The following is a 16,062-nucleotide window of genomic DNA, read 5'->3' as shown; positions in this document are numbered from 1 at the left end:
TTCTCGCGCTTTGCTGCCGGCGCTGTGACCTTCCCGTCCGATGTGCTGCCAGTGCTGTGGAGCTAGGAGCTGCCACACGGCTGTGTCTGTGGCCACGTGCTCCGGGATCTGCAGAACTGGGGTCCCCCTCCCGCAGGCCCCAGAGTTTCAGCCGGAAGACCGGTGTCTCTCCTGACACCAGCGTCCCTGAGCCTGAAGCCGGGCCGTTGTTTACACGGCGGCAGCTGTCCACAGCGGCATTTTCTTCTGCAAGTTTTCTGATTCATTTTCTATATCTGTGGATTGATTTCCATGTACGGTATGAGGTAGGACCTAATTAAGCTTTTCTCCATCTGGCTGGTCGATTGTTCCAATAGCTTTTTCCAAAGGCCTTTTCCTTTCCCGGCCTCTCCCCGCCTCTCCCCACATCCTCACTGCATCTCTTTGATTTTGGCCCACGCTGGAGATCATATGTGGTGCCCGGGATCAAGTCAGGTCAGTCACAGGCGAGCAGCTGACCTTTAGCTATCTCTCCAAACATTCTCACATTGCTCCTCAACTGTCTGGAGTGTGTGTGTGTGTGTGTGTGTGTGTGTGTGTGTGTGTGTGTGTGTGTGTGTCCTAGCTATCTCTCCAAACATTCTCACATTGCTCCTTAACTGTCTGGAGTGTGTGTGTGTGTGTTATGTTGTATGTGTGCTCTGTGTGTGTGTTGTGTGTGTTATGTTGTGTGTTGTGTTGTGTGTGTGTGTGTCCTAGCGAGTCGATGGGTTTTGTGAGTTCTGAGAGCCGTTTCAGGAAATCCATCACACCTGAGGGCGGCCGGGATCAGAAGTACGGTAACAACTTGAGATTTGGGCCAGCAGCTAAAATCTGAGGAGGGGACATGGGAAGCCCCAAACTGCCGTTGGTTCATCTGGCAGCCTGGCCTTGAGAATTGGCACCTGACACGGGGGCATCTTTGGAGAGACTGGGCCTGCGGATCACGGCTCTGGGGAGAGCCAGACCTGGGGTGGTTTCTATTTTTTTTTTTCTTTTTGGGTCACACGTGGCGATGCACAGGAGTCATTCCTGGCTCATGCACTCAGGAATTATCCCTGGCGGTGCTCAAGGGACCACATGGGATGCTGGGATTCGAACCCGGGTCGGCCGTGTGCAAGGCAAACGCCCTACCCGCTACCCCTGGAGTGGTTTCTAGTGTGGGACCCCTGCACACACTCAGGCGGCGAGGCCCCCACGCCTTCTATTTTCTGATTTAGCCTCTGTCTAGTTCTTCCCACTTCTCATGCTGCTTTCATTATTTTATTTAAATCAATTCTTTTTCAGGGCCACACGAGGCAGTGCTCAGGGATATACTCCTGGCTCTGTGCTCAGGGATCACTCCTGGTGGGGCCTGGGGGAGCACAAGGGGTGCTGGGGATCGAAGCACCCAGGTTGGCCGTGTGCATGGCAAGCGCCCTGCCCGCTGTCCTATTTCAACAGGGGCTGCCCCCTGCAGCGCATTGGGGGGATCGGGCACTGCACCGCAGGCCTGAAGGCTTCATGCTCCTGGGTACCACCAGGGCCACGCCCGGCAGTGCTGGGGGGACATGTGTGCCAGCGATCGGACCCATGGTGTTCTCTGCTAGGCACGTGCCCCGCCGCCTGGTCCGTCTCTCGGCCACTACTGTACTTTCCTATTGTCTTTTTGGGGGGCAGGAGAGCCTCCAAAGCAGCTCCCGGAAGGCTGGGCCCCCTCACGGTGTTTCTCGACCAGCGGGGCCAGCGGGTGAGTTCGGGAGGCCCAGACAAGGTGCTTCTGGGGCCCGCAGTGCTGGGGAAACCGGGGCCCCACCCAGGGCTGCCCCCAGCAATGCTCGGGAGAGCGCGGGTGGGTGCTGGAGCTGAGCCCGGGCCGGGCGCGGGCATCAGCCCTATCCGCTGCACCACCTCCGGGCAGGCCTCCGGCAGGACACTGCGGAGACACTGGGCGTCCCGTGTAGGCCTAGGTGTGCCTCACAGCATCTCTGAACTGTCTGTTCCTGGCGCCCACCCGTGGCGCTCTCTCCTCTCACTTTTCAAACCCGCTTGTCCGATTCCTTCGTAAGCAGTTTGCAGGGTGACAGCACGGCGGGTCAGCACGCTTGCCCTGCACACGGCCAGCCTGGGGTCGATCCCCAGCACCGCCCGGGGTTCCCCGAGCCTCAGTGAGAGTGACCCTTGAGCACAGAGCCAGGAGTAAGCCCTGGGAGTGGCCCCCAAACAAAAACAAAATAAAAGCGAATGATAGTAGGTTGCTTCTGTGGGCCCAGCCCGGCCGGGTGCTCTGTGTGCTTGCCTCGCTTCCCCGCCACAGTGCCGCCTCCCACACCGGGGGCCGAGCCTGCGGCAGGGGGCGCTCAGCACGTGGTCACAGCAGCGTCAGTCCCCGGAGGCCCAGCCTCAGCTGCTCCGGTTACAGCCTCAGCTGGCTCCCTCGGGGAGGCCCGGCCTGCCCAGCCACGTGACGCCCGCCGACCTTTCCCAAGGCCTCGGTGGCTCTCAGGTTCCAGCCAAGGCCCCGGCCGGCCCCGGCGCACGTGGGCCCCCCAACTCCTCCCCCCTCAGCCTCCAGGGAGGGAGGTGCCTGCGCGCCTGCTGGGGGACACACCTGGGGGTGCTCACGGTCGGTGCTCCTCCAGCCCGCTGCTCTGGGGGCTGCGGCGGCGGGGTCTGAAGCCAAGCTCCACCGTCATCTCACCGCTCGGCCTGTCCGCCCGCGCGGGCCCCTCTGCACTGGGATGTTTGTGTCCAGGCTGCCAGATTTTTTTTTTTTGGGGGGAAGGGTACCTGGAGATGCTCAGGGGTTACCCCTGACTCTGTGCTCAGGACTCACTCCTGGGGGTGCTCAGGGCACCATAGGGGATGCCAGGGTGAGGATCTAACCCAGATCTGCAGCCTGCAAAGCAAATGCTCTCCCCACAGTGCTCTCTCAGGCCCTAGGCTGCCGGATTCTCAGTGAGCTTAGCAGCCTTGAGGGCTGGGGACTGTCCCAAGGGCATTCACCCATTTCACATCTTTTACCAGTGTGGGCACAACTGTCCCTTCCCTCAGTCTTGGCAGCTGAGCCCTGGTTCCTGTGCTCCCCATTCTCACGCAGGGCGTCTCTCTCTTCAGAGCCTCTCTCCCCCCTCCCCTCTGCCGGGCCTCCTGTGCGTCCCCCCTCCCCTTCCCCTCCACCTTCTCTCCCATTTCACGCCACCTGTCGCCCGAGCAGGTGCCCTTCCGAGGACTGTGTATCCTGGGTCTAGCACGCTGCTGGCAATTCAGAACAGCACACGGGGCCTCAGGGCTGTGGCCGCGGATGCTGGGACGGTCGCTGGCTGTTACAGACCCAGGAGCCAGGAGAAGCTGTCGCGCTCCCGCATGCGTGAAACCAGAAAGCGGCCAAAGCCCCGGCTCCACCACCGAGCTTCCCTGGGCTCAGCCAGGACCGCAGCCCGAGGACTGGCCTGCCGGGGGCCGCCACCCGGTGCCCGAAGGGCAGGAAGTGCACCAGAGGCCCCGCGACACTCCTCCCCACTGCAGGGGTGCCGGCAGAGTCACCCACAGGTCCTACGGCGGCGGTGGCCTTTCCGCACCCCCAGGGCCCCCTGGGAGCTTGCTCCGCGCAGTGTGGCCCAATAAAGACTCCTTTGACGAGGAGGGGAGGTCAGCCCTGGAGGACAATGGAGGCCCACAGAAGGGACTCTGAGGGGAAAGGCCGCCCTGGTCAGCTGACGGGGACTGACATGCAGTTCCTGTTTGGTTACCAACGTTCTGTCTGCCTGTTCCCCATTCAGACACATTCGGGGAAGAACTAGGCAACAGGACCCCAAGGAACTAACCCGATGACGCTTATCGTCACGTGGAAGAGCCAAGTGTCCAGGGCCAGGCACGCCAGTCTCCTCTGAATTAAGGTCATGTGAGTCTCATGCCTGCAGTGACCTTCTGGGCAGTGGCCGAAGCAGGCTTCGGGCTAATGAGACAGGGCCAGCAGCTGTCTTACCAGGTTCTTTAGCTGGGGGGCCACACCTGGCAGTACTGGGGGGACCATCAGGGAGGGGTGCTGGGGATCAAACCCGGGCGGGATGCAAGTCGAGTGCCCCACCCACTGTGCTATCTCTCTGGCCCTGACTCGGTGGATGGTAAGATTTTTGTTTTGGGGCTGTACCCAGTGGTGCTCAGGGGTCACCGCGCAATGCTCAGGGGACCCAACCGGGCCTGGCTGTGCACAAGGCAAACGCCCCGGTGCCTGTCCTCTCTCCAGCCCCCAGACTGCCGCTTCTGCTGGCGGCTTCCTCACGCCTTCCCGTCCACCAGGCGCTCTTCACTCATGAGGCCAGGGTGACGTGGGGTCTCCCCAGCCCCTCTCCCGAGCAGGGTCACCAGCTAAGGGGGCTCCTGCGCCCCTCACAGTGGAACTGGCACAACCACGGCCCGCCAAGAGTTCCGGTATCTCATCCCTCAGTGGAGTTCCCCAAACAGCAAGTACTCCACTGACCTCCGGGACAATCCCCAGTCCCCGGCAGAGAATGGGGGGGCGAGAGGTGGTACAGTGGGTAGGGAGCCTGTTTTGCACGTGGTCGACCCAGGTTCGATCCCCAGCACTCCTTACATCCCCGCTCTCACCTCCTGAGTGCAGAGCCAGGAGAAAACCTGAGCATCACCGCACGTGGCCCCAGACAAAACAGAACAAGAGCAAGAGACGGAGGCCAGGGGAAGAAGAGACCAGACCGTGGGCGGGTGTGTGTGAAATACTGGTTTTTATTGGTTGGCACAAGATTACAACCTACAGTTCCAACGCCCTCCCCTCCCACACGACTCCCGAGGGGGAAACGATGAACAGGCGGGAAGGAACAGCACACTCACAGGTGGGAGCGTTTGCTTTACAAAAGGAGCGGGAGGGGGCGGGGGTGTGGGGTCTATCCGGATCGCTTCCCTGTGGCCACACGGCAGGCTGGTCAGAGAGGGGAGAGTGGGGTCACAGCTCCGCGCCTGCCTCGGCCCGGCCCCCCCCAGACTCCCCCACGAGCCGACACCCTGAGAAGGGAAGCCAGGAAACCTCAGCTTCCTCCATCAGCCCCGAGTCCACGCCCTCAGACCCTGCAGTGTGGTGTGGCTTCCTTCTGAGGCTGGCGGGAGGGCGGGGGGGGGGCAAGGGGCCCCCAGAGGGGAGGGGGGGCGGGGGGGAACTTGACCTTCCATGCAATACCGAGCAAGGTGGCTTCAGAAACGGAAGAAACGTTCAACACGACCTCGCAGCCGCGGGTTCCAGCGCACACGCGCAGGGCGAGGGGGTCACGGGTCCCCACCCCCCTCGGCGCACACGCCCGCCCGGGTGCCCTCTGGGGGGCTCACTCCTCCTGCCTCTCCAAGGAGGGTGCTCAGCCCGGTGCGCCCTGGATGTCTCCAGCACCGCGAAAGGCACGGCTGTGCGTGTGCCCGCGCCGCCAAAGCCAGCAGGGGCGCGGCTGCCAAAGGCCCTTGCTGCTGCTGTTGTCCTTTGTGTTCGGGGCCTACTGCCAGCTCTGAACTCAGGGGTCACTCCTGGTGGGGACCGGGGGCCACAGGAAGTGCTGGATGGAACCGGGCAGGCCACGTGCAAGGCAGGCGCCCTCCCCGCTGTGCCGCGGCTCCGGCTGTGTCTGCCTCTCTGGTACACGGAAGGGGGGCGCGCAGGGCACCGTGGCATCGGGACAGGCTAGAGGTGCCCGGGCCCTCTGAGACTCAGCTAAGAACGGGAGTAGAGGGAAGGGGCCGGGGGGCCTCAGAGTGTCTCTGGGGAAAAGGTCAACTCTACACCCTCGCTACTCTGCCCAAGCGGAAGGGGCTCCCCGGAAACTCCTGCTGCCGCTGCGCAGGAGGCGCCCCCCTGCCCCCCACCGCCCCCCGTGAAGGCCCGTGGCGGGAGAAGCGCAGACAGTCCCTGCGCTGAGGCTCGGCGGGTCACGGGAGGAGCCGGAGCAAGCTACCCTCTTAGCCCCAATGCCACCCCCAGGAGCCCGGGCACGGCGGGGCCTGCCCCCTGCCCTTGGGAGCTGGGGTCCCGTGTCCGAGACGCTCTGACAGACTCAGACCACAGCTCCACCACTGCGATTCCTTCGGGCCTTGGTCACACGTGCTGGTACTCAGAGCTTGCTCCTGCCCTGTGCTCGGGGGTCATCATGGGCCGGGCCAGGGCGCTCACGGCACAGCAGCGGCCATCTCTGAGCGGGGCACCACCTGGCCAGCCTTCTAACTGGCACGACACGAGAGCGGGAAAGCGGCACTAGAGAGCCACACGCACCTGTCTCTCGGGCACGAGACACCAAACCCTTTTCCTAGCTACAAAATGCAACACCCCACAGCTGGCCACGGGGCTCAGGCATGCACCTGTGCCCTAAGCGACACACCTGTCCATCCCTGGGTAGGAAGGGGTGGAGTTCTCAGGCCCAACCGGGGGCGTGTCCCCTTGGGCCCTGAGCACCAATCAGAAGGGGTGGAGAGGGGCTTTGCCCGCCCAGGCTCCGCTGCCTCTAGCCCCCCAGAGCAGCTACCTTCCTAGAAGCCCACGCCCGCTGCCTGCTGAGCAGCCCCCCACCCTCCAGGCCTCACTGCCCCCCGGTGCCTGGAGGCTCCCCAAGACCTCGCTTCAGGTCTGCCCCCGGGGACACCGGAGCCCACCGGCTCCCATTCCTGGCGCTGGGCCCCCTGTTCTTGGCCTTGGTCAGGAATGTACCCCTGATGGCACCGGGCCATGGAGTCGGGGAGTGGGGCCTCCCCCCCAGGGGTGAGAGGCCGACCCCGTGCCTAGGCCCTCTCCGGCGGGAGACGGAGGGAAGAGGGGACGGCTGCTCGGGGAGGCAGCAGGCAGGCGCCTCCCGGCATCTCACTCACAGACCAGCTTCCCCCGCTTCTGCCATGCAAGGACAGGCGGGGACAGTCCAGGGCCGGGCATGGGGCCGAGGAGGCACCCGCTGCCTTTCTCCACAAGATTCCCAAGACTCCTGCTGCAAAGGGGCCTCAGGCCGGAGGAGACTCCAGCGAGGGGTGTGTGCTGGGGGCTCCGCCCACAGCTAAACCTTTGCAGAAGGAAACTGCTCCCTTCTGGAAGGTGCCGGGAGTCGGGAGGCTGGCCGGCCACCTCTGCGGCAGGGGACTAGGCGGGCAAGCGTGTGGTTAGCTGGAAGGGGCAAGAATTCTCCGGGTGTTCTGATGAGGTGCCCTGAAAAGAAACTCAGAGGAAAGGTGAGCTGCCCTCGTGAAAGGCCTCGGGCCTTTGGGGGATGGTGCCAACACTTCCCGCCGGCCCCGGGCACCACAAGTCAGCCCGAGGCATGAAGAAATGACTATTTTGGGGCCTCCCTAGTGGTGTGGGGCCCGGGGTGTCATCACACACAGAAGCTATCTTTGTTTGGAGGCCACATCTGGCAGTGCGTGGGGCTTACTGCTGCACATTCACAGGGACTCACTGCCGGCAGGGCCAGGGGAACATACGGGGTGCCGGGACTCAGACCCAGGCTGGCCGCGTGCAAGGCATGGACCCTCCCTGCTGCACGGTCACTCGGCCCATGGATCTCAGGCCACGCTCCCCTGTTCACGCTTGACCTGAACATCTGCAAAGTCTCACTGCGGAAGGTGAGGCCTACAGAGACCGAGAAACGGCTCTCCTGGACAGCCAGGTCACGAGGGATGCGTGCTTCCCCCCGGAGGTCAGTGCATCACCAGCAGGACGCCTCCTACAGCTGTGGGCCAAGGCCCGGTGCGGCAGGCTCCAGAAACACCAGCAGCCCTCTGGGCGCAGAACTGCGGGGTCCTGTGACTCCCTGAACATGAGCCAGAGAGCCGTCTGTCTTGTGGACTCGCCACTGGCTCATCCTCTCTTCTCCCCAGTGTCGCCTGTGGGAACCGTCTGCTGTGTCCCTCTATTTCTGTCAACTGCCGGTGGGATCAGGCTGAAGCCAGAATTAGCAATGGCAGCTAACCCCCATTTCTCTTGACGCAATGATCCATCCCATCGGGGTATAAGGATTTCTTTTTATTCTGAGTCAATGTCCAGTGAAGACGGCCCTAAAGAACGCTTCAGAAACACCAGCATCGCAGACAACGTGGCAAAACCCAGGCTGTGATCGTCACGTCCTTGGTGTGAAAGAATAATGGGATTCGGCTCTCACTCAGCTGTGGAGGAGCAGCTCAGGTGGGGAGACGGACAAAAGCACGGTGAGAACACAACTACCAGGTCAAGAACAGCGTGCAGGGCTGGGGCAGGGGAACGTGCAGGGGAAGGAGAGGAACCTGCTTCCTTCTAAGCGAGCCTAAGAGACCTACATGTTATCCCTAACATCAAAACAGAAAGCAATTTTTTTTTTTTTTTGGCCACGAAAGAACCTGCAACCATTTACAAAACTGCTGTACCACAAGGGGTGAGGTCGGTGCCCTGAACTCCAGGAGGGTCCGAGACACTATGCAAGGTGGACCCCCAGGCCTCTGCAGCCTCATGGGGCGGGGGTACCCCAGACTCCTCCATCCCTCCCATGGCCTCAGGGACAAGGCACCCTCGGGCTGTGGGGAGCTGAGACGGCAGATGCTTCAGGACCAGACTCAGCCACGGCAGCCTCCCTCCAGCCTGTCACACGGAGTGCGAAAAAGCCAAGATCCTGCGGCCCCAGCCCCTCTCTTACTCTTATACACGCACACCCACCTGCGTCCGGGTCCGAAAGCGCTATGAGAGCATGATGGGGGCTTCCTCAGGGGCTTTAATCGGGAGGGGGGTGGGGAACACAATTCCCGTTCACAAGTATCTGAGAGCTGTGGCATCTGACCCACACTCTCGGAGCAACCAGGACCCAGACCCCGCGAGTTCACCGCGGGGAAGACAGGAAGCTACGGACACACGCTGGGCCGCCGGGCCAGTGAGCGCCTCTGCCAGGAGGCCTGTCTGTGCTTTCCCTCGCTGCCCCGGGCTTCTTGGGCGAGAGATCAAGGGGACAGTCACCGGGAGCCCCCATCACGTGTCACAGCGGGACCAAGACTCCGCATTAGCAGAGACAGCCCTGGCGCTCGTGGTGCCAGGCACTGACCTCGGGCCCCGAGAAGTTCACTGCAACAAAAGCCAGCACCAGCCTCAACAATGCTGGGCTCAGACAGAACCTCCTTGTGCCGGCCATGAAGCGCCCGCACAGTCTCTCCGGCTCGCTGCAGGGCGGGCTCCATTCATGTCGCTGAAAGGGATGTCCTGGCACAGTGCACTCGCCGGGCCCAAGGACGCCAACCACCATCCCGACCGGGCCCGGCAGGGGGGTGGGCTGGTGGCCTGGCCCCGGGAGAGCCTCCCCAGGCCCTTAGAGACACACAGCTCACAGGCTTGCTTCCCCTGCGCCTTCCACAGGAACGCGACTGTTTCCCTGCATACTGTGCTCATCCCTTCCGTTTAGGTAGAATTTATCTGGGAGAATGCGGCTTTTGAGTCCACGTAGCCTTTAGTTGGATTTACTTCCCTTTATTTGGAAAGAGCCTTAAAATGCTCTAAAGCGGCAGCAAGCAGCAGCTGTCTGCCTTACGTGAGGCATGTGGCTGGCAAGTGGCCACTGGGCTCCAGTCCCCTGCTCCACCTCCACCTCGTCACAGGGACCTGACTCGGGGTACGATCTCGCTCTGAGGCTGGGAGGGGTCCGAAGGAGACAGCGGCACTGCCTTGGATTATGTCCCAGGACCGAGAGGGGAGAGGATGCAAGCGGACAGTGTGTGACAGACTTCAAAGTTCCCCACCAAAACGCTGAGCACTGTCTGGCAGGCCTACCAGAGAGACACACAATTATTTCTTTTAGAGGGAGTGAAGAGCAAAACCTTTCCAAAATTCGAGTATTTATTAGAATTTTTAAATAAAGAGAACTACGATTTAAATGTCACATCTTGGCTATGGTTTGCCCCAGGTGATGCCACTGAGAGGCACCGACAGGCTCCTGGCTTCAAGTCATGGACCCCCCCCACTGTCAGCACCCTAAACGGCCCCCGCCCCACCAAGGCCTTTTCTGCTTCCCAACTAAACAAGGCAATTGGCAAACAAAGCCGCAGGAAGCATCTAGCAAAACTAAGGCATTCTGCAGAGACCCGATGGATGCATCGCGTCGCCATGCCGGTAATGACTGTGCCTTCTCCGGGCCCGCCCCCTGGCAGAGGCTGGGCCGTGCACTTCCGGGCAGGAGACACCCTGAGTGTTTCCGAGCATGCTCTGTGGTGCGATCACAAGGGGCTGGAACATTACAAAGACACGCAAACACCCGGGTTTCCCCTCCCACATACTTCTCAGGAACTGCATCTGGGTACCAGGACAGGGGTGAGGCTGCGGGGCTGCTCCTGCCAAGAGCCCTGGGCGCTCCCCAGCCCGGGAACGCCTCCAGGCCTGCACGGTGCGGTCATGGATGCAGAAGGAGAGAGACCGGCGTCGGCAATAAACAGCATCGGGGAAAAAGTCCCAAACCACCAGGATGGAGACAGTGCTCGCTGCTCGGCTTCTCAGGCCAGCATCCCAGGAGCCCAGGCCGGACCCCTACTCCGGCATCTCTGGAGGAATTCAGTCCTATCACTGTCTCCCTGGATCTGGGCCGAGGCCATTAGCTTCTGGCTTGGTAATAAAAAGAAAATAGGTTTCTTCCTATTTCTTTATTGGCATGGAAACAGCTACAGGAAGAGAAGGCCATGAGTCCTGGGGGCAATATGAAGTGAGCTCAAGTCTTTCTCTAACCCAAATAATGACAACCAATGGCTGTGGTAAAGAGAAAGGACACAGAAACGTTCCTAGCACCCCCCACCAAAAAAAAAAAAAAAGATTAATTATGAGCCAAGCTCTCAATTTCAGCAACACCCCTCCTTAAAAAAAAAAAAAGCAGACAAAAAAAAAATTAAATTCCTTCTCTGTCATTTATTTACATATTATATGCCAAGTATATAATGTGTAGATAAATGGATACTGCAAGGAAAGTCACCAACCTATTAGACAGTACACCACAGGAGAAATTCTTGAAAGGTTTCATCTGCTCTTGGTATCTTTGAATTAAAAAAAAAAAATTAAAAATCAAAAAGAAATGTCTGTCTGGCTAGGTCTGGGGTGATGCAAACAGGAACATCTCCGGATCCAAGGCAGAGGGAAGGCGCGGGGCTCCCCTCCCGAGAGGTGCAGGGGTGTGGAGGGGAGGGGCAGATCATGCACAAAAGTACTTACAAATTACACACCCACCCCCCTTGGTAAAAAGAGAAGAAAAAGCCCCGTCACTTAACACCAAACAGCTACGTATCAATGAACCCTTTCTCTGCGGCCTGTCATGCCTTACTGAGAGGCCGGGAGGAGGCGGGCGCGGGAGAGGGGAGGTCTGCACGTCAGTCTAGGTTCCCGCTCCCCGGACAGGAGTCCTCAGTCATCTGATGCCCGACATGGAGCTCTGGGAGGAGACGGAGTAGGTGGGCGCCACCACCGGGGTGCCGTTGTTGGCCGAGTAGCCTTGCCGCAGCGTCTCGAAGTAGGACGCCTGCACCGGCTTGTGGAACTGCAGCACCTTCATGGCGTCTTCTATCTTAAACCATTCCCGCTTCCTTCCTGTGGAGGCAGAGCGAGCGGTCAGGGCCAGGGAAGCCGGGACCTGCCGCCGGCTTCTAAGAAGATACAGAAGAAACCAGAAAGCAATAGTTCCCCATTTTTTTTTTTTAAAGAATATTTCTGCTTTTTTTTTTTTTTTTTACTTTTTTTTGGGGGAGGTGGGCCCACACCCAGCGATGCTCAGGGGTTACTCCTGGCTCTGCACTCAGGAATTACCCCTGGCTGTGCTTGGGGGACCATATGGGATGCGGGGGATTGAACCTGGGTTGGCTGCGTGCAAGGCAAATGCCCTACCCGCTGTGCTATTGCTCTGGCCCAATGGTTCCCAATTTTTAAAACTTGTGTTACAGTTTTCCTTCCTTCTAAAGAAGGTAACGTGAGTACACTTTCTGGGCTCCAAGTATCACACCTAATACAGAACAAAAGTTATGAAGTCTGAAAGCGCAGAAGCTAACGGCAACTGCTGGAGCCCCCCCCACCAGAGAGAACCACGCAACATTTTCCCCTGCAGCCCTGGGCCCTGGGCCTCCCGTGGCCTGCATGGGAGCAGCCCAAGCCTGGTGAGCACCTCCAGTTCCTGCTTTCACTTTCTGGAATGATAGCTGGCTTGCAATCAGCAGTTTATTTAAGAATTATTTTATGAAAGCCTATAAAATAGAAAAATATTGCTATCTATACATAGCTATGAAACAAAATCTATAGAAGACATGTATTCACAAAATACTGAAATATACTGGGGCTGGAGGGATGTGCAACAGGTAGGGTACTTGCCTGTCACAGGGCTGATGTGGATTCAATCCCTGGCACCCTCTATGTCTCCCAAGCCCTGCCAAAAATGATCACTGAGCACAGAGTCAGGAGCAAGCCCTGAGCACAGCTGAGTGTGGCCCATTAATCCAAACAAACAAAAAACTCAAAATACGTATCCAGGGGAGGCACCAGCCCCTCCCGCCGCCGAGATGTGATCCTGGGGCCGCATGCGTGTGCGGCCTCTCCACAGCTGCACGAGCGTGAATCCAGACCTAGCAAAACCTCTTTCAGCATGGGCAACTCCTTGCAGAATGTCTCCAGCCTGAGAAGTAAGCGGCGACCCCGTGCCCGCCCAGAGGGGAAAGGTATTTCTTTCTTTTTCTTTCTTTCTCTTTCTCTTTCTCTTTCTCTCCCTCCCCTCCCCTCCCCTCCCCTCTCCTCTCTCTCCTCTTTCTCTCCAGCGATGAAGGGCGTGGTGTCCGCCATATTATGATGACCACCACAGATAGGGTTGTCAAGCTTGCAATGATCCAATATCCGGAAGAAATCTCCTCCCTGGAATTAGTTGTTAAAGTACAGAAATCCAAAACTGCGCAGCCGCAGTAGCAGTTGCGCGACCTCATATCTCTTCACAACAGGTCTGACTCTAGTGGGGTACTCCTAACAATAATAGTGAGGTTTGTGTTGAAATATTGAATGTAACCAAAGTAAACAGAAAGAAAAGTGAAACTTATCAGTTACAAGGCGGGGGTGGGGGGGCGGGATGGGAGGTGTACTGTGTGGGGTTTTTTTTTTTTTTGGTGGTGGTATATGGGCACTGGTGAAGGGATAGTTGTTTCAGCATTGTATAACTGAGACTTAAGCCTGAAAGCATTGTAATCTTCCACATGGTGATTTAATAAAATAAAATTTTTATAAAAAAAAAATGTATCCAGAGAACCTAAATATCTAGGTCTAGAGAAAGACCACAGTGGGCAGGGCGTTTGCCTTGCACGTGGCTGACCTGGTTTCAACCCCTGGCATCCCATATGGTGCCCCAAGCACTGCCAAGAGTGATTCCTGAGGGGCTGAAGCAATAGTACAGCGGGGAGGGTATTTGCCTTGTACACAGCTGACCCGGGTTCGATCTCCAGCATCCCATATGGACCCCTAAGCACCACCAGGAGTAATTCCTGAGTGTAGAACCAGGAGTAACCCCTGAGCATTATTGGGTGCTCCAAAAAACAACAAAACTGGGTCAGCCTCATACTGTGTTTTTCTCTCCAGCCACCAAATAAAATATTATCATATGCTAACATATTCAATATTACTAAGCGGTGCTCAGGGGCTTGGGACCCCCCCTGGCATGCTCAGCAGACCCAGCCGGCGGGCGTGGGCAGTTCACCCGGGGCCCCATGATGCTACGCTGCTTGGGTCATGTGGCACGACAGGGCTAGGGGCACACTGGCAGGGCTGCCAGGAATCAAACAAGGGCGCGTTCCTGACTCCGTGCCATCTCCCCCATCCCTATCACTGTTACTACTGCTTTTGCAGTTTTGGTTTTTGGGTCACGCTCAGCAGTGCTCAGGGGCTGCTCCGGCTCTGCACTCAGGAGTCACTCCTGGTGGGGTTTGGAGACTATCTGGAATGCCAGGGATCAAACCCGGGTCTGCCATGTGCGAGGAAAATGCCCTACTCACTGTACTGTTTCTCTGGCCCACGGCCTATCCAAATCTTTAGGTGAAAATCAACTTTATTTTTATTTTCATTTCAGATTACTAGTGTAGCTCTAAATAATGTACATTTTTGGCCTCCTTAAGTAGTGCTTAGGAAGCTTGGGGGATCTACTGATAGTTTAAAAATAAAATCTCCCCCCCTTTCTTGGGGGGACATACTGGCCGTGCTCAGGAAGCTGCATCGGGGCCGGGGACTGAACGCAGGCCAGTAGCACGCAAGGCAAATGCTCCGGCCCACACTGACAATACTTGGCCAGCCAGGCGGGGCTGAATGCACGGGCATGAGGGTGCGATGCTGGGGTTCTGACGTGCCAGGGCTGGACCTGCAGTGCTCCGGTGACCGGGCGGGCAAACCTGGAGTGGGCTTGCTGGACTATCTCCTGTGGCCCCCAGTGTGTGATTTCCTATCTTGCTTTCTGAATTCAACACCGCTGGCCAGAGCCACAGCGCAGCGGGTAGGCTGTGTGCCTTGCATGCCGCTGACCCAGGATCGATCCCTGGCACCCCCGACGGCCCCCCAAACACACCAGGAGTGACCCTGGAGTGCAGGGCCAGGACTAAGCCCAGAGCGCTGCCAGGTCACAGCGGAAATGACCCCACTGCTCTGTATCCACCAAGCACTGTGGAGAGGGGCTCTCAGCGTAAGCCAACGTGAGTGTTCCAGGAACAACTGCCCTGACATGTCCCCAGGGCCAGAAGTGGGGCTGGCACTGGGGAGGCCCCTGGTCAGAATCTACCGAGAAGAATCTAATGGATTTTAGAAACACTATTTTTCACTTTTTGGGGGGATGTGTGTGTCAAGGGCTGCTCCTGGCTCAATGCTTGGGGAGGGGTCACCTGGGGAGACCATGAAGTGGTGGAGATAATATGTGGGGCTTGGGGCTGGAGTAGGTACAGCGGGTGGGGCGTTTGCCCTGCATGTGGTCGGCCTGGGTTCAGTTCCCAGCATCCCATTTGGTCCCCGAGCACTGCCAGGAGTAACATCCGGCAAGGCTCAGCTAACTCCTGGCTCTGCATTCGGGAATTACTCCTGGCAGTGCTTGAGGGACCATACAGGATGCCGGGGATAAACTTAGGTTGGCTGCATGCAAGGCAGATGCTCTACCTTTGTCCAATTGCTCGGGTCCCTTGAGTTATTTCTTACATTTCGGTTTTTGGTCCTGGCTCTGCTCAGGGAACCATACGGAGGTGCTGGGAATCAAACCTGGGTCGTCTGTGTGCAAGGCCTTACTTGCTGTCCTCTCTCTCTGGCCCCCGTGTCTCCCTTCTGTTTCTATCACCACGTATTCAACCTCAGTCTCCTTTCACACCTTTCTTTTTTTTTTTTTTTGCTTTTTGGGTCACACCTGGCGATGCACAGGGTTTACCCCTGGCTCTGCACTCAGGAATTACCTCTGGCTGTGCTCAGGGGACCATATGGGATGCTGGGATTTGAACCCGGGTCGGCCGCGTGCAAGGCAAACGCCCTACCCGCTGTGCTATCTCTCCAGCCCCTTTTTTTTTTTTTTTTGCTTTTTAGGTCACACCTGGCGGTGCACAGAGGTTACTCCTGGCTTTGCACTCAGGAATTACCCCGGCGGTGCTCGGGGGACCATATGGGATGCTGGGAATTGAACCTGGGTCAGCTGTGTGCAAGGCAAACACCCTACCCGCTGTGCTATTGCTCCAGCCCCCTTTTTTTTTAATTTTTTTTTTTTTTTTTTTTTTGCTTTTTGGGTCACACCTGGAGATGCACAGGGGTTACTCCTGGCTCATGCACACAGGAATTACTCTTGCAGTGCTCGGGGGACCATATGGGATGCTGGAAATCAAACCCGGGTTGGCTGTGTGCAAGGCAAATGCCCTACCTGCTGTGCTATCGCTTCAGCCCCTCTTTTCACACATTTCTGAATACCAGCTCACATGAGTTGAAAAAAGAACATAAGGGGGTGAGCCAAAAGTAACTAATTCCTGAGTGTAGAGCCAGGAGTAACCCCTGGAGTATGGCCGGTGTGACCAAAAAAGCTCCCTCCCTGCCAAGAAAAGAACACGAGGGGCTTGCATGAG

At 58.2% G+C, this 16,062-nt stretch overlaps 1 protein-coding gene across 1 annotated transcript in view; it reads right to left on the bottom strand.

The window, feature by feature from the left end:
• Positions 1 to 4,723: 4,723 nt before the first annotated feature.
• NUDT3 (nudix hydrolase 3) overlaps positions 4,724 to 16,062 on the bottom strand; it is a 77,653-nt gene continuing 66,314 nt past the window's right edge. Inside the window, exon 5 of the mRNA XM_055129047.1 lies at positions 4,724 to 11,551. Within this exon, the coding sequence (XP_054985022.1) occupies positions 11,373 to 11,551 (179 nt within the window). The 3' untranslated portion in view covers positions 4,724 to 11,372. The remainder of the gene's footprint in view (positions 11,552 to 16,062) is intronic.

This window comes from Sorex araneus, chromosome 2 (genome assembly GCF_027595985.1).
Source record: "Sorex araneus isolate mSorAra2 chromosome 2, mSorAra2.pri, whole genome shotgun sequence".
NCBI classification, from domain to species: Eukaryota; Metazoa; Chordata; class Mammalia; order Eulipotyphla; family Soricidae; genus Sorex; species Sorex araneus.
Note: the sequence above shows the minus strand (reverse complement) of the source record. Positions and strands in the feature narration are given on the sequence as shown.